The following is a 21259-nucleotide window of genomic DNA, read 5'->3' on the forward strand; positions in this document are numbered from 1 at the left end:
CCATTATCTCACAAACTAAGAAAGGATTTTTGAATTCTGAACTAGCAGTCTGTCACTTGTCACAGTAACTATATGTATAAGCTATATCATTTTGATATTCACTGACATTTTTTATAGTTTTAGAATATATATTCTGCAGCATACTTTAATTCATCACTTGATATGTTGGCTTCCTATTTGAAAAAATTATATATATTTTTCCAAAGGGGTGTGTGTGTGTGGTATGTATATATATACCACACACACACACACACACACAGACACACACACATATACCATAAAATGAAGGTCATCTTCCTCCAGAATAATCTGTCATTTTTCCTGGGGATATATGTATGGACCTCCTATCTACATCAGTAAGTTATCCTTTGTATGCATCATGGGAAGACTGTCCTTGCAGATGAGCTGGGCTCTTACTATAGCACATCTGAATGCCAACTCCATTTTCACAGGTGTGACAAAACATCAATGTAGTAAATGTGTTTCTATCAAAAGTATGTAGTGCAGAAAGAGATTCAAGCTATTTTATGGTATCTCTAAAACTCTAGTATTGTCCCCATGACAAACATATCTGAAATCATGACAAATATGAACTTTTGTTTCACTAAATTATCTTTACCATACCTTTAGATGGTAGCTAAAATGGACTCTAGCCAATCACGACTTACTGAAACCTAGAGCTAACAAATTTAAATTAATATAAAATAGACAAATGTCTCTTTTTGGTTATTTGCTCAAAATAATTTTTTTCAGCTTAAAAAAATACTTAAGAGTAAGGAATTTGTCTAATCTTCTGTTTCACATATAGAAACAATAAAATTTTACAAGAATATTTTTCTAAATTGCCTTTTTTCTAACCCCTCTTAATTCCACTTATATTCTTCTCAAAGGCACTAAATTCTGTATCTGCTCTCTTCCTAATATTTGCTGCTCATAAAAATGTTTCCTGTAGCCTTTTTGAAAGGTAGTTTGTACCTTCTCAAAACAGTGTTTTAGTTTGCAAATTGGCTCTATAAAGTGGTGAGGCAGTCTCTTCTATGATAACCAGCACAATAGGGATAAATGATTTCTCTCTCTCTGTGACAAGCCCTATCGCGGACCTTTGAATGCTCACTACTAGAGCTAAAGTTCATATATTTTCACCATGGGAAAAACATATACTTAAGGAGTGAAGACCCAACTACTAAGCTGTCATAGCAAAGTGAATTTCAGACAAAAATCAAGAGTAATATGCAAATAACTGAATTTGATATGAATGAATCCCAAACTCAGGTATCAAAAAACAACTATCTTACTCAGGATGACTAAAGACAAACCTAAGTAAAATCCCTAAAAACTGCACACTTTCTTCCATCCACAGTCAAAGGAAGGGAGGGAGGGAAGGAAGAAGGAAAACGGGAAGGAAGAAGGAAAACAGGAAGCAAAACAGGAAGAAAGGCAAGGAGGACAGAAAAACAAAAACCTGACTGAGATAGCAAAGCAAAATTCTACATAATATTGGAAGAAAAAAAACCCAAAATCACATATGCTGCAAAAAAAAAAAAAACACAATGATCTAAAATAATAAAACAGGATCTTAACAAATGCCATTTTTCTACCCGTTACCATGATGATCTTAATTGACGATGTCGAAGCTTCACCATGGCAACGGAAACTATCATCATAAAATGGTACAGTAAAAGAGATAGCTAGACCAAGAAGGTGTAGGGTCTCCTGGGAAGAGGTCTGCAGAGAGGCCCAGTGACTGGTTGTGCGGCTCAGTGTCAGGAATAATGGTTATATGGCGGAAGGGGATGCCCAATGCCATTTTGGAAATGATGATGCTGGCGATGAGCAAGGTATTCAGCATAGCTCAGGGTCATCTTTTCACTACGATACCTGAAAGAAAGTCAGGGAAGAGAAAAGTTAACATCGAGAAATAGGTGACATGCCATTGTCAGTGCTAGGAAGGACCTTAGAGATAATTTTATAGATCAGGAAATGGGGTCCCAGAGAGAAGCAGTGACTGCCCAAGGTCACAGAGATAGTAAGTAACAAAGCTAAGATCAGAACCTGGAAATTAAAAGTCTGAGTCCAGTGCTCTTTGCACTCTACTACTCCTTGTTTAAATTGTTCTTTTAGAATTTTTATTGCCCCCTCAGCCCCAGTTTTCTAACAGGAGTATGCATGTCATTCAATTCAGTTGATTATTTTTCTTCAGAAGTCTTCCACCTCTCCCTCTTTTACTGTTCTTTTCTCTGTCCATACATCTACTTAGGTCTTACCATTAAGTAACAACAACAAAAACAACTTTTCTTAATTCTGGTATCCTGAACTCTCACTTTTCCCTATGTCGGGCTTTCTTTTCATTGCCACATTTCTCAAATAGTTGTGTATATTTTCTGCCTTCAATCCCCATCTCACACTACTACTCAGCTCAGTGCTCTTTGGCTTCTGCTGCCACCCTTCCATGGAAATAGCTGTCAGAAGGCTTCCCCTGACTCAGCTTGACCTTTCCATTTGCTCATCACACCCTTAAGCTCTCTGGTGCTAAGGATTCTATACCTCCACATGCCCCTGGTTCTCCCCTGCCTCTCAGATTGCTCCTTCTCTCTGAATGCTCCTATCCCTGCCTTGTAGAATTTTGTTATGTTTCTGTATTTGGTTATTTTGGCTCTATACTGTCTCCCCACAGTGAACCCTATCCTTACAATTTCAATCATATCTAGCTATGAGCTCATACATTTTCATTGACCTACTAGATATTTCTATATAGATATCCTAAGAAGCACCTCAAATCCAAAATCAATGCATAAACTTAACATGCTCCTCTTGTGGTCCCTACTTTGATTAAAGGGATTACCTTGGTCCTTTTTATCTAGATTAACGCCTTGACTTCCTTCTTTATTTCTAAATGATGACCCAGTCCTTTCATTTCTTCCACATTATTTTCATATCGATTCCCACCTTTCTTCCCATCTCACTGCCACAGCTCTAGTTAAGGCCCCTGTTGCACCTCTTTTGGACTGCTGCCGCAGATTCTTAGATAATACCAATGCTTCCTGGCTAATTTTCCTGTTTCCAATTCCATTCTTATACCTCCCTCAAGCCCATCTGATTAAAATCCTTCAATAGCTACCAATTGCCTATAGAACCAGGTCCAAATTAGTTACTCTGGAACTCAGGACCCTCAATGGTCTGCCCAACCTACCATGTGGCCACATTTTCCTCTAATGATCAGCTTCTCTATTACACTGAAAGATCAGCCCAATCAGACTATTTTGCATTCTCAGAACTTGCTTTGTACTTCACCACCCTTGACTCACAAGGTCTTCCTTAAGGGAATCCCTTTCCTCCCGCACTCTCTACCTGTCAAATATTCCACCCATTCTTCAAACCCAGCCCCCAACGGACCTCTTTGAAACTATCCGTTATCCCCCTCCCACCCTCTTAGAATTCCTCTTTCCCTACTTCATGGGAATGGATCTTGTATTACCCATCATATTCTGCCTTAGATTAATACTTTTGTCCATGCCCCCTCTATTCGCCTCCATGGTGAACTCAGGGAGAGCAGGGATGGAGGTATTTCTGAATTTCTAACTCCTCAGAGCTGAGAATAGGCCATTTTTATACTATAGGCATTCAATGTAGTTTTATGGAATTGAAATAAATGGAACCAGCAGCCCATTTTCCTAAAATGTATGTTTTTTTTCCTTTTTAAATAAGCATCTGTATTTTTTCATGCCGAAATTTATTTAGCATTTGAGTTTAGCTCAATTGTGTTTTTCAGCAAGCTAACAAGTTTTCTTGGTAGACTTCTATCACTGCCAAAATTCTGAGGTTAAATTCGAATTTGAGGACTGTTTATCAGAATCCTGGGGTTCTGCTAAGTAATGTCAAAAGCTAGCCAATTGCTAATTCAAGTACTTTCTCCAGTAAAGTAGTCTAAAGTCTCCAAGGGCTTGCTCATACAAAAGCCAGAGTAATCACACAGAGCTAAAGATGGGAAAGATAGGCTCATACATCACACAGGCTTTACTACCAAGCAGAGTTCCATTGTATCCACCCTCAGTATGACCCTGCCATTCATTTCCACTCTGTTTCAGAAAAGAGAAGTGTAGTTAGAGAGACCAAAGAAATCAAAGCGTTATAGGCATACACATCAAAATGTACAGGTTAGCCTTGTGCTAGAAAATATCTTCTGTACCTGGTCAGTTTTATGGTTTTCCTGAATTCATTAGTAATTGGAGCTTTGTATCCTCCTTTCCTCAATAAGGAGTCTATGGTCTGAATATGGTCCCATCCTGTAGAGAGTTGACCAGATAAAATATCAGTCAAGCACGTGTAACAAACACCTTTCATTAAATACAAAATGACTTTGTAGAGGTCAGCTATCACTGTCACCAAATGCCATCAAATCTTTTGGTCCTAAAAACAATCACACAGAAAAGCTACGATGTCGTCCTTTACAAAAGCAGGGCCATCACCACACTCCTTAAATTCTAGCTATCCACAGTGTCAAACAACATTGGCTCCTTTATCTTCACATTCGAAGTCAAGGGGTCTAAGGGGCTGACAGAAATTGCTCAGTCGTGACTGTAACAAACCATATCTGCTGTACTTTCCTCTAACGGCGACATCTTTAAAAGGGAGTGACAAGTCTATATGCCATTTTGCCAACTCAGCATTTAGGACTCCCACACCACCTTACAGTAATTGTTGTTTCTTATGGTATCTTCTGTAATTCTGTAACCATTCAAGTTTGTGTGCAGTATTCAAGGGTATTTTTATTAGTTCTGACATGGATGGTATACTAGTATCTGAGGCCCTCTATCTTTTATGTATGCTTTACAAAGTTAATGATACTAGAAGATTAAGACATTTTCTAAAGCAACCCAAATAAATCTTCAGGCAACTGCCTTGAAGACTTTCTGATCTGGGGATTTAATGGCATTAAATTTTGCTATTATGTATCTCCCATTTATAAGACAAACATGGGGAAACCAAATTACAAATGCTTTCTGATGAGAAGAAAAGCTCCCCAAGATAAAATATTCATTTCAACCAACACAAAATCAGAATTTAGTAGTTGCTAAGAAAGGATACAATACTACAGAGTGAAAAGTTACTCTGTGTTACAATGTTGGTTCATACGGGTCTATGCTCTATGTGTGAAATAGGAAAATTCTGATTAGGAAGTATAGACCAAGCATATAAAACACTAATATTTCATGTTTTCTCAATGCTCCAATCTTAATGGGAAACCTACAATCTTAATATTAGCAGGATGAGTAATGACAACCACCTAACAATGAAACATTTGATACTTAAAATGACAAAGAACTATGTGGCTGATTGTCAAACAAAAGGCTTCTTTATGCCACAATGGAATATGGGAAAAAGGTACTTCAAATCAGTAGCAAATTGTTGCCTAAAATGAAACTCAACTAATATTAATTCTGCTTTTTAAAAAATATACACTTATGGGTTTATGCCATCAAAATTCAATGCAGGGATTCAACTTCTGTGAGTATTTCACCGACTTGATACAGACATTGCAGTGGCAGTGATGGAAGAGTCACTTCTTACAATTTGACACTGTTCAATTATCAGACATAACTGCAAGGTCAGCTATCGCATTTCAATTTGTATATTTGTTTAAATTCTTCACCAGATCACATGAAATAAAGAACAACAATGACCTTGCTCCTTTGCAACCTCCGGTAGGTAGGTGGCGGTGCGTTTTGATCCTTTTTCATTGATGAATTCTATTCTAATGCCATGTACACCCACCTGAAAGAAATTGGCAGTTTTATTAGTACAGTCTTCTTCATAGAATCAGAAAGAAAAGGTTATAACTTAACTTTCAAGAGAATGCAGTTCTTCCTTTCCCCTTGTTTTTAGAAGGACATATCAGTTTTCTCTTTCCAAAGCTTTGACTTTGGATTTGAAGGCCATTATGATGGCCATGGAGAGGGAAAATACTGATTTGCATGTGCCCAACATGCACTAGGCTATGATACTGTGTTTCGAAAACTGGAACAACTATTCTGAAGCTGTGTGTAGAATAAGATGGTTGATGGCAAAAATCCTGCCCCCACTCCCAAATTGTAGCTCATGCCAATAAGGAACTAGAGACAAAGGTGACTGGCTTCAAAGAGATAGCAAACAACCATCCTGTTTTGCAGGTACACTCACCACTTCTGATTAAGTTCCAAAACTTTTGGTGCTGATCCCCTCCCAAACTGTCTACTCCCTTTAAAACCTTAAATTATATGTAGGCAAGCAAACACAGTCAGGTAAGATTGAAATATAATAATGAAAACAATCAGATCCTACATCATCACCCAGTGTAGATAGCATTTCTTTAAAAATGCATTATGACTTAGAGTGGGGTAGTAGCAGACCTTCACTGTCCATCTACACCATTGTCTTCACACAGCTCTACTAAATTTAAGAATAAAGATTTCAAATCACTTCACTGTAGTGCATTATTGCACAGTCTCTTTATATACTAGCCCAGAGACCAATGTAACTTTTTTATGTAAAACGAGCTTGTGGTGATACCCTTAAAAAGGTAGTCTTCTAAGTAACTGTGAGCAATTTCTTGCTAATGTTTTTTTAAATAATGTGCTTTTCCTTTGATTAGCATATGATCGAAAGGAATCTGTCCTTTCCCCTCATATCTCACATAGAATAGTATACAGGGCTAAAGATCAAAATTAAAAGTTTTTAACTTCTTTGTAAACATTGATAATAAAAACAAAATTTCAAAAGCATAATGACCCCATTCTGTTCTCTTGGATCTGTGGTTGCCTCAGATCAATGGTTCCCAGGTGGAGGGTCAGGTTGTGCAAGGTACTGGAATGCAGATGTAAGACCAGGTAAACATTATTACCCAAGATGGAGGCTTCTTTTCCGAGCAGGTGAGTAAAGTCATAGACCTCTATACTTTCCATACACGTAAAGGTCTAGAGGAGGAAAAGGGGTCAATGAAAACTTATTTTGCTTCTTCTGCCCTCAGCCTCAAGTTTTCTAATTTTTTCAGGAATGAAAAGTCCTCTAGGATTTTTTATTTTATTTCATTCTTTCCCTAGGTCTTCACCCATCTATCCATTAGAGCCTGTCAGATCTTCTGAGGAATTCATGTTTTTGTTTTTTTTTAATTTTTATTAAAGCACATCTCTGGTTATTTCTTCTATCTATTTAATATCAGTATTTTTATGAATCTCTTTCTACTAAAAATGAGACCAGGGTAGCTGTTTAAAAACTAACACAATACTTGCCTCCCATACCATGTGGGAAATAACTACATATAGCTGAGAGGAAATATGAGCGCTTAGCTATCAGGCATTTCCAGGATAAAGGACATCTCCTAATCTCTCCAGTGCCTGATGAGACAATGACAAATTTGCAACATTTTCTGTATACTGACTTCCTGATCAGTAGCTTTGAATTTTTTTCCTTTGACAATATCAGATTCCTCATAATTTGTTTTTTAAAAAATATACAGCATAAGTAATTTATACTCCATTATCCACTGAAGTGAATTTTGAATCTTCAACTCTATTTATCAAAAATCTGTCATGTTAAAATTGAAAAGAATTTTGGTGTTTATTAAGGTGTCTAGTCAAAATTGTGATAGGAAGAATGTCTCCCTCTCTGTGAGATGAGAGTGTCAGACAAAATTAATGACATTTAACTGGCAAGGGGTGGGGAGCGGGTCTGCAAAGTTTATCAGAATTTCAGGAGGTTTCATGCTTCAACAAATATATTTTGGAAAAAGAACAGCTCCCCAGGTAATTTTTATTCTAATTGAACTAGATAACCTCTAATAAGCATTCTAGTTCTGACAAACTGTGGCTACATATTAAGATTGTTAAAAGTGATTTAGGTAAATGGGGGTAATTTAGACACTTAAGTCCTTTCTTTATAGGAGTACATCCTGTGTTCTTGAACAAAAATGTCACATTTTTAATGTCTAGTAATTTAACAATTAAAAGAAGTTAAGAGGCCAGGTGCGGTGGTTCACGCCTGTAATCCCAGCACTTTGGGAGGCCGAGACAGGTGAATCACGACGTCAGGAGATCGAGACCACCCTGGCTAACACGGTGAAACCCCATCTCTACTAAAAATACAAAAATTAGCCGGGCGCGGTGGCGGGAGCCTGTAGTCCCAGCTACTCGGGAGGCTGAGGCAGGAGAATGGCGTAAACCCGGGAGGCGGAGCTTGCAGTGAGTGGAGATCGGCTACTGCACTCCAGCCTGGGCGACAGAGTGAGACTCCGTCTCAAAAAAAAAGAAGTTAAGACTAATTGTATGGTATGTGAATGGTATCTCAATAAAGCTGTGTGTGTATGGATACAAAGGACACAGTGGCCAAAACAAAAATTACTCACGAATAAGACTGCTTTATTTACTCTGCATTTTGAGAAGGTCTTAACATCAAATTTGATAAGAAAAAAAACCCAAATTCTCCAATTTTGATTTAGTACCACATTTACAACTTTTAATTGTTTTCTGGGTTCCTATGACTCTGAACAATTGAAAACCCCTGTAAATTGAACTGTAAGTATAGTGGTTTTAAAGTGAATTCTTTTTATGAACTTTCTTCATAGGTCATAAATACTCTCCACAAAGCTACAAAGCCCAAACCAGAGTGACTCATTTTTTTCAGCTAGCAGAATTAGGAGAATGGTAACAAAATCAAAGCATAGTAGCTTTCTTTCTGTCACCTCTTGAGCAACAGCATTTTCTTTACTCCTAGAACCACAAGCCACTAAAGAGTCATACTGCACAATCAAAACAGGAGAAGGAGAATATGGCCTACTGTGGAGAATGGCCAATTCTGGCCAACCTGTGGAAATCACTGGCTTTGCAATGAAATGAGCATCAAAACTAACTCCATATTGTTTCAGGGAGGCATCTGTCACAGCTACAACTCCAAAATGTAACCCTCATACATAATAATTGAATCCTCCCTTATACATATTGGAGAATCCTTTGGCCCAGCAATATCCCAAGAGACAAAGGCTATAGTTGCAATTATAAAACTAGATAAATGATCAGCGAACCAGGGAACTGGGATTCCCCGAAGCAGATCTTTAAAATTCTACCACAGTAACTTTCTAAGTATGGATAAGGGGGCCGCATGTGGGAATACTATGTCACTAAACATACCCCTAACTAATCCTGCCACTGTTTGAAGTCCAGCCAGTTTCGGTAAAAACTGGAAACTTGAAAATCTAGCCTTATGGGTCTGCAGGTCATTTTCAAAATTACTAGATGGTCTATGAAAAAAATGCTTTCGAGGTCCATCAATTGCGATAATATTCTTTTAATCAAGACTGTACTTTTGCTAAGCAAAGCTATAAATCAACTCCAATGGTAGTAAATTAAATGTAGGACTTATAGATAAGAGGATATGGAATTAAGCAGAGCTGTATTTGTGCGTGCTGATAGAACATTAAGACCAGTTCAACGGATTCATATTTCATGCTAAAAAGAAAGCCATATTTATTCTGAACCATTCCATAGCAAGTGATTTTTATTAATGCTATTATACAATCTTTTGTTTTTAACATTGTTCAGAATGATTAAATATCAAGATTAATGTTAAGACCCTAAAATATATCTTGATTATTCTGGGGTTGATTATCCAGTTTAGGGATTATGTATCCCCAGCTCCACCTGGCCTCAGCCCCATCCTCTTTCAGCTCTTGTTCATTTTTCTATTTTTTCACTCCTCTATCAGACAGCACGTGGTCACAGAAAGAAGAGGTACACACAAATTAATCAATTTTGCTACACAGTAAAAGGTTTGGTAGGAGAAGAGATTATAAATAATGGCTAAAATGAAGGTTTGAGACTGTCTGCAGATTTCATTTATCCTTGTTATCTAGTCCCGTGTTAGAAATGTGGCTTCATTTAAAACTATCATCCTCTAATGCAGTGACCCTCAACACAAGAGCATTTTTTAAAAGTACCCTCTCCCATATTATATTCCTTGTAATTGCACAGTCAAAGCTTAATGTACCCTACTCTGTCTAATAAGGCAAGTGTTAGCCTTGTAATCCACAAGCAGCGCTACAAAAGGGTCTCACTTTTACTTGTGAGCCTTGTCAGCAAGCCAACAATCTGAATATGCTGAAACATGAAAAACAGCCATCTGGCTAAAAGCATAAATGAGTATAAAATGTGCTCTGGCTAAGTTGAGTAGCCTCCATGTAAACCTCTGACAGTTTGGGTCCACAATTACCTCCACAGTCCTGAGTCTCAAAGCTAAATCTTCCCGATTGTATCCTGGCCAACAGAACCACTCTACTTCCTTGGGTGGCATCCTGTTTTAGCAAATACCATGGTCAGTCCCATTCTTCTCCATTTTCAGAACTAAATGCTGGGTTTCCCTGTAATATTATGGCCATGGCTTACTCTACTCATTTTCAGTGAGTTCATCTGAATAACATAAGAAATTCAGGAGGTCAAAGAATCGAAAGTTGTTTGACATGTCTTTTTGGATGAAATCATTTGGCAAAATATGCTTTGCAATTAACAAAGCATCCAGTTACTGGCCATTCACATAAGACTGACCTGCCACGCTCAATATGCCAGTCCAATTGAAGTGAATGAAAGGACACTGTTCCTAATGAGAGGAGCTTAGGATGTTTGGCACATCCCCTAACCTTTAGAGGCTGGTATCGTAGAAGAAATGCATGCTCTCTCACAAAACAACCCTGGGTACCACGGACAGAAACAAACACTGTATTGGACTGTCCATGGGTCTGACCCAGAGTCTGGTGTTTCTTACATTCTTAGGAGGAAAAAAACTACGTGCTACATCTCCTAACAGCACAAAACCCATGGTACAGCATGGTCCACTCTTGAACTTACTGCCCCACAGTTCCTTCTGCCCTGCTCCAGCTTAGTGTTTTGAAAACAGAAACTCTTCCTTTTCCTAGTGAAAGCAAATTCAGCATAAAAGAGAGAAATACTTCAAACTTAGGCCTACTCCAAGTTTATTCTCTTGGATAATTCTTTGAGCTAGAAAAGTTAAGAATTTAATCATAGAAACCGATAAGGATTTGTACAGATCCTAATAAACCACTTTCCCCAAATCTGATACTATTAAAAAAAATTTAGATGACATATTATCTCGATCTGCCCATCAAATCTTCACAGTTGTTACTCTGCATCACTTCAACCAGCCCACCAATTTGAAAAGCAGTTCTGGAGTTCTGAAGGTACACATCTATCTAACATGATCCCTTCATAATCTGGCCAAATTGTAAATTTTTACAACGGTGTTGCTGCAATTCAGCTTTTGTTTTTGCTCAGTATTATTTACTCTTGTAAACATTAGAAACTGTAAACATCCATTTTTTTTTCTGTTTATAAAAGTAGTACATATGTCTTACAAAAAGATTCCTTTTAGAGCCAGGCACAGTGGCTCGAGCCTGTAGTCCCAGTTACTTGGGAGGCTGAGGCAGGAGGATCACTTGAAGCCAGGAATCTGAGACCAACCTGGATAACAGAGCAAGACCCTGTCTCTAAAAAACAAACAAACAAACAAACAAAGCATCCTTTTAGGAAAGCATAAAGGAGGAAATAAAGATGGCCTGTAATCCTAGTACCATCCGCCTAGAGATAACTCTTATCTTAGTGATATAAAAAATATTTTTCTCCTGAACCAACTGAGATACCACCACAGACTATATTTTAGGCTGTTTTCATACATTATGTGACCAGTTCCTATACCTGTCTTTATTTTCAAATATCCTTTGAGATGCATTTAGAAGCAGAATACCAGAAACATAAATCAAAAAGGATAATTGATTGCAAAGTCATCACCTGAGCATGACTAACCTTTTAACATACTCTACTCTAAAACCTCTGCTTCATCATCTGTCTCAGCTGAAGTTTTTCTTCTTTTCCCACTTGTTACTTTGTGAAAAAGGTCCCCTTGACCAAAATACATATGTGTTGCTCTTCTCTAAAATCCCTGCAAATTAGTCACCTTTGGCTTAGATATTAGTTCAGTCTCCATGAACCAATTCTTGGCTTTTACAGAGCTTACCAAAGGACCAATTAGGGCCAATTTTGATTTATGTAGGAGACTTAGACTACTTGTCTATCAGGAACACAAGCCTGCCAATTTATTTCACAAAAGCCACTGAACAACAATCTGATAACATTTATTTTAATAGCTGACACATAGTTCTAAAATACCTGAACTCTCTAATAGTCACCATGAAATTTTAGTAAAATTTTAAATAAAGTATGGCTAAGGAAGAGGTGCTTTGAAAAACTCTGAAGCCAAACATGTTTATATAGCTTTTGCAATGAAAGAAATTGTTCTTACTCTAAGATTTTGTAGAGAACAAGTGACAGCTCAGAGTGCAACTAAGGGGGAAAAACCCAATTCTCTGTAATGAGCATCCCATAAAATCTTAACATCCTAAAGCTTCCCAAGGAACGTTCAGGCAGCACAGGTGACCTTTAAATAAAAAGCCTGCTTTCTATCAAAGTTAGAAAAATACATTCCTTCCATTTCTTAAAAAAGGGAATAAGGGAGTGAATTTACAGACAAGAAAACTAAAGTTATAAAATTTTCTCAAAACCTAGAGATGTGACTTAGTTTACTTTCCAAAGGCTAGTGGGGACAGGGGGGGGGGGGGGGGGAAGAAGCAAACATACCTAATAGGAAATAATGCTGTTTGCCTAATAAGAAATTAAGAAAAATAAAATTGTATTCGTTAGAACTGTACACTGTCTGACTCAATACAGTTTAACTTAGCCTATAAAAGACATTTGTTCCTAAAAAGTTACATGTGGGTTGAGTTTACATAAATGAATTAATCTTAAAGTCAAGAGGAAAACAATAAAATTCTATAGTGAGTTCTTCTACAAAGCAAAATACGTATTCATAAAGTGAATAATTGCTCTCTAATGTATTTGCCTAATTTAGACTTAAATATATAATATTGACTTAAAACAGGAATGACACAGTAATTAAATGGAGACATTAATGGCTTAGAGCATTTTTCTTCCTAAAGGGAATTCTTTTTGTGAACAGGAAATCTAGAAGGTACAACTTAAAAACTGGACTATTTCTCACTTTTGTTGCCTACATTTAACTTGGCAATGGCCACTTTAAAAGTTAGGGATCTCTTCTTAAGACTTCTAAATGGCTAGTGATGATTCATTCTTTCTGGACAATGAAACAGAAGCCATCTTTTAAAAAGGAGTATGTCACAGAATCACATTCTGTCAGAGTCCAAAGAGACCTTAGGTATCACTTAGTCCAACTTCTTCAGGTTCCTGAAGACACTAAGGCCCAGAAAGGTCACAGAGCTGGGCAGTGGCAGTCAGGAACAGAACCCAGGTCTCCTTATTCCCAAAATTCAGCATTCTTTTAATCAAATGCCGGGGATACACACACACACACACACATACACACACAAACCATACATGAAATATTAGGTTATAACAAAAGTACTAGGGAAGGGGCAGGGAGTTTATGGATTACGGGGGAAGGAGGAGGCTAACTCCCTCCAACCAATAAACATGCTGCGAGTAAAGCTGGAGACAACTTGAGGCGGCCTGAGAAGGGACTAACAAGCAGCCCATTTTGCTAAGGGAACTAACAGCTAATGGAAATTTGTATGCATTAAATCACCTTCTAAGAAGTTACTTTACTTTGTACAGCTTGCTTCCCCACTAGGCTTCTTATACATTGACTTGTTGATGCCCAGAAAACTCTTTCTAGATGCCCGAGAAGCCTGAAGCCTTCCTTTCCCAATGTTCCACAGCACTTTCAAAAAAAAAAAAAAAAACAAAACATTTAAAGTAGAGCATCAAGAAAGGACTAATCTTAATGACAGTGACATCTTATTAAAAAATCTCAACGTCCCTGGGAAAATATGTACTGTGAAAAGCATTTTCCTGGATATATGAAGCTCATATTTTTTAAGTTAGAAGAGAGAAAAAACATGATGTATATCATAGCTGGGAAAAACTAACCAAGAGGGGAAACAGAACATACACAACTAGAAGTCATTTCGCTGGGTGACTTCATGAGTCATGCTTACCATCTGTGTATGAATGGGAACTCTGTTTTCAGTGGCACATTAAGAGGAGCTAAAAAATGTAAACCTTTAAGGGGGGAGTGAGGGTGAAAAGAACATTAACTTTAGGGAGATAATGACGGTAGCCAATTTATTCATCTCATCTGTTTACTCTCACGAAGGTTGTTACAAAAGCACCCTATTATTAACTGCAACTGAACACGTCAGAATTGAGCTGTGATCACTCAAGAGGTGTGCTTTGGAGGCTGCTTTTAAAGTGAAACACAGCTTTCTGAGTACCAGGAGTCCAACAAGGCTCAAGTACAATGACAGATGCTTTGGTACTTTAGGGACAGAGTGAGATCAGGGGCCTGACGTATACCTTTATAGTCCAGGGACAAATTTTTGGCATCATACAAGAACTGTGCTGGCCAGCCCCACCCAGCATGGGTTGATTCCGTGTACCTATTGTGTGCTAATGGAACAGCCTATCTTAGGACCACAATGTATTGCCCAGGTGACAGCTGTATAGACAAAGTGAGATACCAGTGATCCAGGGAGCCAGATATAGGAGAAAGTGACTAATGGTTTGTGAAAATGTCATTAATCTTTTGAAATCTGATCTAAGGAGTTACTTTAGAATACAGAGAAAATTTTTAATTCATGCCTTCAAGTGATCTTGTCTCTAAAGCACAGAAGTAAAAGATGCTTGATTACAATTTAGAAAATATTTTGACTTCTGTCAGCAAATTGCTACATTAGCTTCCACAAAATCATGGTAACATACTTGCTATACGAATTCTTCTACAAACAAAAAGTTTATTCATTTATATCATCCTGAAAATGAGCAGCTATGAGGTGACACACATAGAATCACCCCTCAAGTCATGCTCCAGTCGATTGTAATGTCTGGTTTTATATCCTTTGAGACTTTTAAAAAGGAAACATATCTCCCAAACAGTTTAACTCTACAAGTTCCAGGCTATGTCATTTTGGCAGGCTCCAACATGCTGCATGAGTTTTTCTCTTTACAAAGCACCATTTCTGTCAATCACCCTGTCATTCAGAATTAAGAGAATGATGTCAATTGAAGAACACAGAACAATGGTGATGAGTTTCTGTGTTCAAACACAAGGCGTATCATGTCAGATTTATCTAGGGGAGCAATTTGCCTCATTTAACAACCATTTTAGCCTTGCAGGTAGATATTCCAATTTATCAGTTAATGAAATTTTTCCCCAAATTATTCACTCTTCATTCTTCTCATACCTACTAGGACAATAAGTAGATCATGATGTGGGCTATGATCAGTTATTCTTGGAAGGGTGGGGCCTCTGCTCTAATTTGTCTTTACTGCCTTTTGTGGATGGCTGTCATTTTTAATGACTAACCAGATTCCTTCAGAGGCTATAAACACTTATTTTAAATGTTTTAATTATTATTCTGAGGAAACAGAACATATGGAAGTATTATTGATTAGTCTGTCAATTCAGTATTGACTTGAAATTAATTACATCCATTTCTAAAACCATTTTATCAAACATCCCTCACACTGTCAAACAGAAGCACTCTGGCTCCTAAAACAAGGTCTAAAGTAAATCCTACTTTCCTACTAACTCCCATTATAAAATTAGAGACATGTTATCAAAAGAAAGTTCCCAAACAGACCGACTTAAAAACCTTGAGTGAAAAAGACAGTAAGATGGTAGCCAGACGCGTAGCAATTCATTTGTTTCCTGATCATCTGAAAACTGGGTGGCTATTACCACTGGTCATGGTCACATTCCTCATCCTCGTGACCACAGAGATGTCTGTCTTGATAGTGAACATATCTACCTCTATGCGTTGGGACTTCTAGACTTTGCCCTTTTCCTGCTTTGATCCGGGCATTTTCATCCCTTTAATTAGGAATTCCACTGCAGTAACACACTTAACCAGTGGGGGTCAATTCTCAAACTGTACTTCCACCAGAACACTGCTATGTTAGAAGCTTCTGTTTGTATAAAACATGCTCATTATCTATCTTCGACTTTAACATTCTGTATTAAAATTCTGTAATAATCTCCTTGCTTTCCCCTGTGGCATAAACATACACAGGACTTCACATTTCAGGTTAAAATTGCATACTTGTGAATAGGATATTTAATTCTTAGAAGAAAAGTTGTACCTATTAGTGTGAAAATTCTCATGAAGCATATACTTTCATAATATAGACTGACTTCTCAAAAAGGAAATTCAAAATATAATTAACTTACATACAAAGATAAACCATAAACAAAGACTTCTCCACAATCTTTTAAATAGTGATTGTACATTAAATATGATCTGTTATGTAACCAAATATGCAGATTTATTGATACAAAGGGATAAAGAATGGAAAAAATTTTTTAAAAGTCTTAGTATAATATAAAAAAGATAATGGAAAGAAATATTCCAAAAGGTTAACAGTAGTTATTCTCAGAATGGTGTAATTATAAATGGCTTGCATTTCTCTCATTATACTTTTTTAATTTTAAAAATTTTCTTTGATAAATTAAAATTACTATTATGAACAGAGTATATGTATAAAGTTTATTTTCCATTTTTATTGTAGCAAAATACACATAAAATTTGCCATTTTAACAATTTTAAAGTGTACAATTCAGTGGCATTAAATACATTCACAATGTTGTACAACCACCACCATTATCTAGTTCCAGAACTTTCTCACCACTCCAGATGGCAACCCTGTATCATTAAGTAGTCACTTCCCATTTACCCCTCCCCCTATCCCCTAGTAACTATTAATCTGCTTTCTATCTCTATGGATTTGCTCATTCTGGATATCTCATATAAATGGAATCATACAGAATGTGGCTTTCTGTGTTTCACTTCTTTCACTTAGCATAATATGTTCATGGTTCATTCATGTTGTAGCATGTACTTCACTTCTTTTTATGGCTGAGTAATGTTCAATTGTATGAATATAACATATTCTATTTATCCATTCATCTGTTGATAAACATTTGGGATGTTTCCACCTTCTAGCTATTGTGAACAGTGCTGTTATGAACATTCATGTACAAGTTTTTGTTTCAACACTTCAATTCTTTTGGGTATGTACCTAGAAGTGAAATTGTGTCAACATATAATTTTTTAATGCCTTTAATTCTATTTTGGCATTCTGTGTTTAGTAATGCTTTTTCAGAATCATTAAGGATAACCCTTAGAATATAATTCCCACAATACTATTACTCCATTTTCAATCACTGAGTAAGGTACATATTTTTTAAAGACCAAATCACATTCTTGTACTTAAAAATATAATTTCCACCCTTACTCTTTGTACACAAATTTCCCTCCTGCCAAATACCTGAAACAATGATGAACTAACTGAAAAGGATGGGCTTTTCCTCTTAGCATAGCCATTCTAACAGTGACCAATTCACTTTCAAATGCTTGTACATTAAAAGTAAAAATAAGAAAAAGTGGGCCGGGCGTGGTGGCTCACACCTGTAATCCCAGCACTTTGGGAGGCCGAGGCAGGCGGATCATGGGGTCAGGAGATCGAGACCATCCTCGCTAACATGGTGAAACGCGTCTCTACTAAAAATACAAAAATTAGCCCGGTGTGGTGGTGGGTGCCTGTAGTCCCAGCTACTCGGGAGGCTGAGGCAGGAGAATGGTGTGAACCCGGGAGGCGGAGCTTCCAGTGAGCCGAGATCACGCCACTGCACTCCAGCCCGGGTGACAGAGCGAGACTCTGTCTCCAAAAAAAAAAAAAAAAAAAAGAGTGTATTTTTTGCTTCAACAGGGAAATAATACTTAATAGAAATTAATATTTAAGCCCCCTAAAATATATTAAATACACAATACCAAGTAGGAACAATATAGAATCTTCTGGAAATTCAGGCTGGCAGATGGTGACCAAAGAGGATAAATATGCCTTGAAATAGTATATAGTAGAGTACACAGTACTACTTCTTAAGGGCTTTACATCCCGGTCTCCTAACAAACAGAAAGCTGATATATCTTATGGACATAATAGCCCAATAATATCAAGGTTAATTTTAGCCGTAGACAGTGCTTTAACTGGGCTAAGGATGATGATGGTATACTCGGTGCTTAACCATGCCTATGTAACAGCCGTTGGATTCTCCCCTTTTTCCTTTTCCCCAAACACATGCACACACATTTATATAATACTAGTATGTTCATGTTTGTGACACACACACACACATGCGCACACACAGAAACACACATGCCAGAAGTGTACTTCCAACTCAGTAGCTGCAAGAGCAGAAGTGTTCTTGTAGCTTGGTCATCCCCCTTGGATCTCAGGCTTTCCCATATAATCACTCCCACCCCCACTACTACATACACAACACCCTGCAATCCAGAAAGCAAAAGTAAATCTGACTGCAGAAGAGGAAACAGTAGCCTTAAAACAGTAAAAGAACCACCCAGACTATAATATATGTTAATAAGTAGAGAACATGATTTGGGACCATTTAAAAATAAAGTACTAGGGAATATTTCCATAATATTTGTAGTCTTCTCTTTAAGAAAAGTCAAATAAGAACAACAAACTTACAGAAAATAATAAATTAGAAATGTCAAGTTTACAAAAGGTTTTCCACATTCCAACTTTGGTAGGAAAAACAGTATAAATTTATTTTATTTCTTCCTTTGCAAAAATCCTAAGATGTGTTCTTATTCTGATAATGCTCCAGAAAATGTTATCACAAAACCCAGAGGGGACTCCTGCATCGTACTCTCTGTAGAAAAGGTTTTTTTCTTTCACCCCACTCCCGAAAACTTTTTAAATAGCTCTGGTATAACAACAATAATTTATATCATAGAGATTTTTTTTTTCAAATGAAGAACCTTATAAATGTCTTATTCTGTATATTAGAAAACTGAATTGCAGTGGAGTAAGTAAATTGTTCAGTCTCACAAGGAACCAGGGCAAAGCCAAAATTAAATTCAAGTCTAATAAACTGTGAAGAGAGTGATCTGTACCCAAGGCAGAATAGTTCAGTTACTATGGGTAATGGTCCTTCTAAAACAGCAGAATTAAAATCTGTCATAAGGATACAATAATGCCATTTATGAATGTATGTGTGAGACAGAATGTTATGTTTATCACTGAGTTCCCATTGTTTCATTCATAGCACTTATTTCTTCATACTTTCTATACACATTTACTTGCCATTAAATTAGGAGATGCTTCATGGTAGGAACCAAATCTTATCACTTTTATACATGTAGCACATTGCCTGGAATACAACAGGCATTCAGCAATATGGGTGTGTTTGTGTGTAAAATTTCATAGACCCAACAGACCTACACTCAACATCTCCTCCCAGCTACCAAAACAAATCATGGTGAGAACCTCTGAACTTCACTAACGATGTTAGCCAACTCCATGTACTAAAGAAGAATAAAAATATGATCAATATAAGCTACTCTAATAATAGCAATGCACAGAGATACCCAATAACCTTAGTATTATTTGTTAGAGTGTTTAAGTATATAAACTAAGGTAGCCAAGAATGAATTCACATTATTTAATTCTAGTTAATCAATACCTTGTTATCATCACAAGCTGATTCCCCCAAATGGTGTATTATCCTAACTATTTCTTCTTGTTTCTGAGATGTATCCTGTGACCAACTAGTTACTTAGTGGCGGCTATACCAGAGTGCACCAGAATGAAAATAAGAGGAGAAATAAATTCCAGTCAGTCCTTCTTACTACTTATTAACAGCTTTTATGAGGTGCTTTGGTGAGGTAGTAGGATAAAAATGAAAACCAAATTCAGTTTGGGGATTATAACAACACGTGGCACTTTGTCCTTTAAAAAACTCATTTACTTATATCTCGTTCAACTGTGAGGTTTATTCATCCATATTACTCTCGACCTCCATTACAATAGAGAATGGGCTGAAAGAGTTATTTTCTGGGCCTAATTTTAAACATGTCCTCAAGAGTTACCTTTATTTTTCTTTTAAAATTTTTCTATAATCTTACCTCCCAGTCCAAATAATCACAGACATCTTCAAAGTTAGTGAGCAGAGACACTGAGCAGAAAAGCCGTGGCAGCTCATCCCTTGTCATTGGGGGAAAACGGCTATCTTTAAGGGCACTGTTAAAAACAAAGCAAATATTAAAGCAATCACTGGATATGAAAGTTGCCAATTTCAAATGCAAACAATTGTTTGAAAAAGGTAAGAGTTTCAAAAAGAATCAGTAAGATGTCAAAGGTACCAATAAGCTTCAAATGTATTCAAATTCCTTTAGAAGTCCCCTTTTTTTTCATTTAATAGATTGTGTTTGCTAGCCAATCTTGTGACCACTTCAATTGTAAAGAGTGAATCATCAATTACATTTCCTGTACAGTCATTTCCTGATGTCTTTCCCTGCTACTTGTAGAATCTAAGAATGTTTTATTTTGCTTTTGAGAAGAATAAAAACTCGACTAGTGGAAACTTGCAGGAAGGTTTCTGGATCTAGTGCTGGTGGCAGTAAAAATAAATTATATATATGTGTGTGTGCATGTGTGTATGTATACACATATGTGTATGTGTGTGTATACATATATATGCATACACATACACATATACACAATATTGTTTTAAAAAAAGATCATACTAGGAAGGCCAGTCACCATAGAATAGCACTCGAAGAATTCAAAGGAAGATCGAAATTTCATTTTCTTCAAGAAAAAAAAAAACAAAATGGAAATAATAATGCAAATTATAGACTAAAAATATTCATAAGAATTTCAGGCCCCCTATAAAGGATAATTTAACATATGACGCAAAAATTGTGAAACTACAGGAAATAGGGCTAATCTAGGAAATAAAAGTATGATTAGGAGACCATTAATCATGTCAATGAATTTCTGAGTACATCAACTCTGATTGGATCCTGTAATCAAGTGTAGTATATCATAGTGCCAAACTCTAGAAAAACCCCACTGTAAAATGTGGAAAAACCGTAATTCGTCCTGCAATGGAACAGAAAATACACACACACACACACACACACACACACAGAGTGTGTGTGTTCCTTGTACTTTTAAAAGAAACCACTTCCTGATCAAGAAAAACAAACATACTTCTGATTGCCTACTATATTAATGGCACTACTGGTATTCATAACATCCATCTTCAAATGTCCTAGATAGGAGCCAGGCTTAGAAATATTTTCATGGATTAATCCTCAGAGGTTACA

At 36.9% G+C, this 21259-nt stretch overlaps 1 protein-coding gene across 1 annotated transcript; it reads right to left on the bottom strand.

The window, feature by feature from the left end:
• Window positions 1-1571: 1571 nt before the first annotated feature.
• LOC112616191 (AMME syndrome candidate gene 1 protein-like) lies at window positions 1572-20169 on the bottom strand. The gene is made up of 4 exons (XM_025373200.1): window positions 20054-20169; window positions 5682-5772; window positions 4187-4283; window positions 1572-1878 (listed from the first exon to the last, which is right to left on the bottom strand). Exons 1-4 carry the CDS (start codon window positions 20138-20140, stop codon window positions 1764-1766), a joined length of 390 nt encoding a protein of 129 aa, XP_025228985.1. The 5' UTR covers window positions 20141-20169; the 3' UTR covers window positions 1572-1763.
• Window positions 20170-21259: the final 1090 nt, after the last annotated feature.

Source organism: Theropithecus gelada, chromosome X (genome assembly GCF_003255815.1).
Source record: "Theropithecus gelada isolate Dixy chromosome X, Tgel_1.0, whole genome shotgun sequence".
Taxonomy (NCBI): domain Eukaryota; kingdom Metazoa; phylum Chordata; class Mammalia; order Primates; family Cercopithecidae; genus Theropithecus; species Theropithecus gelada.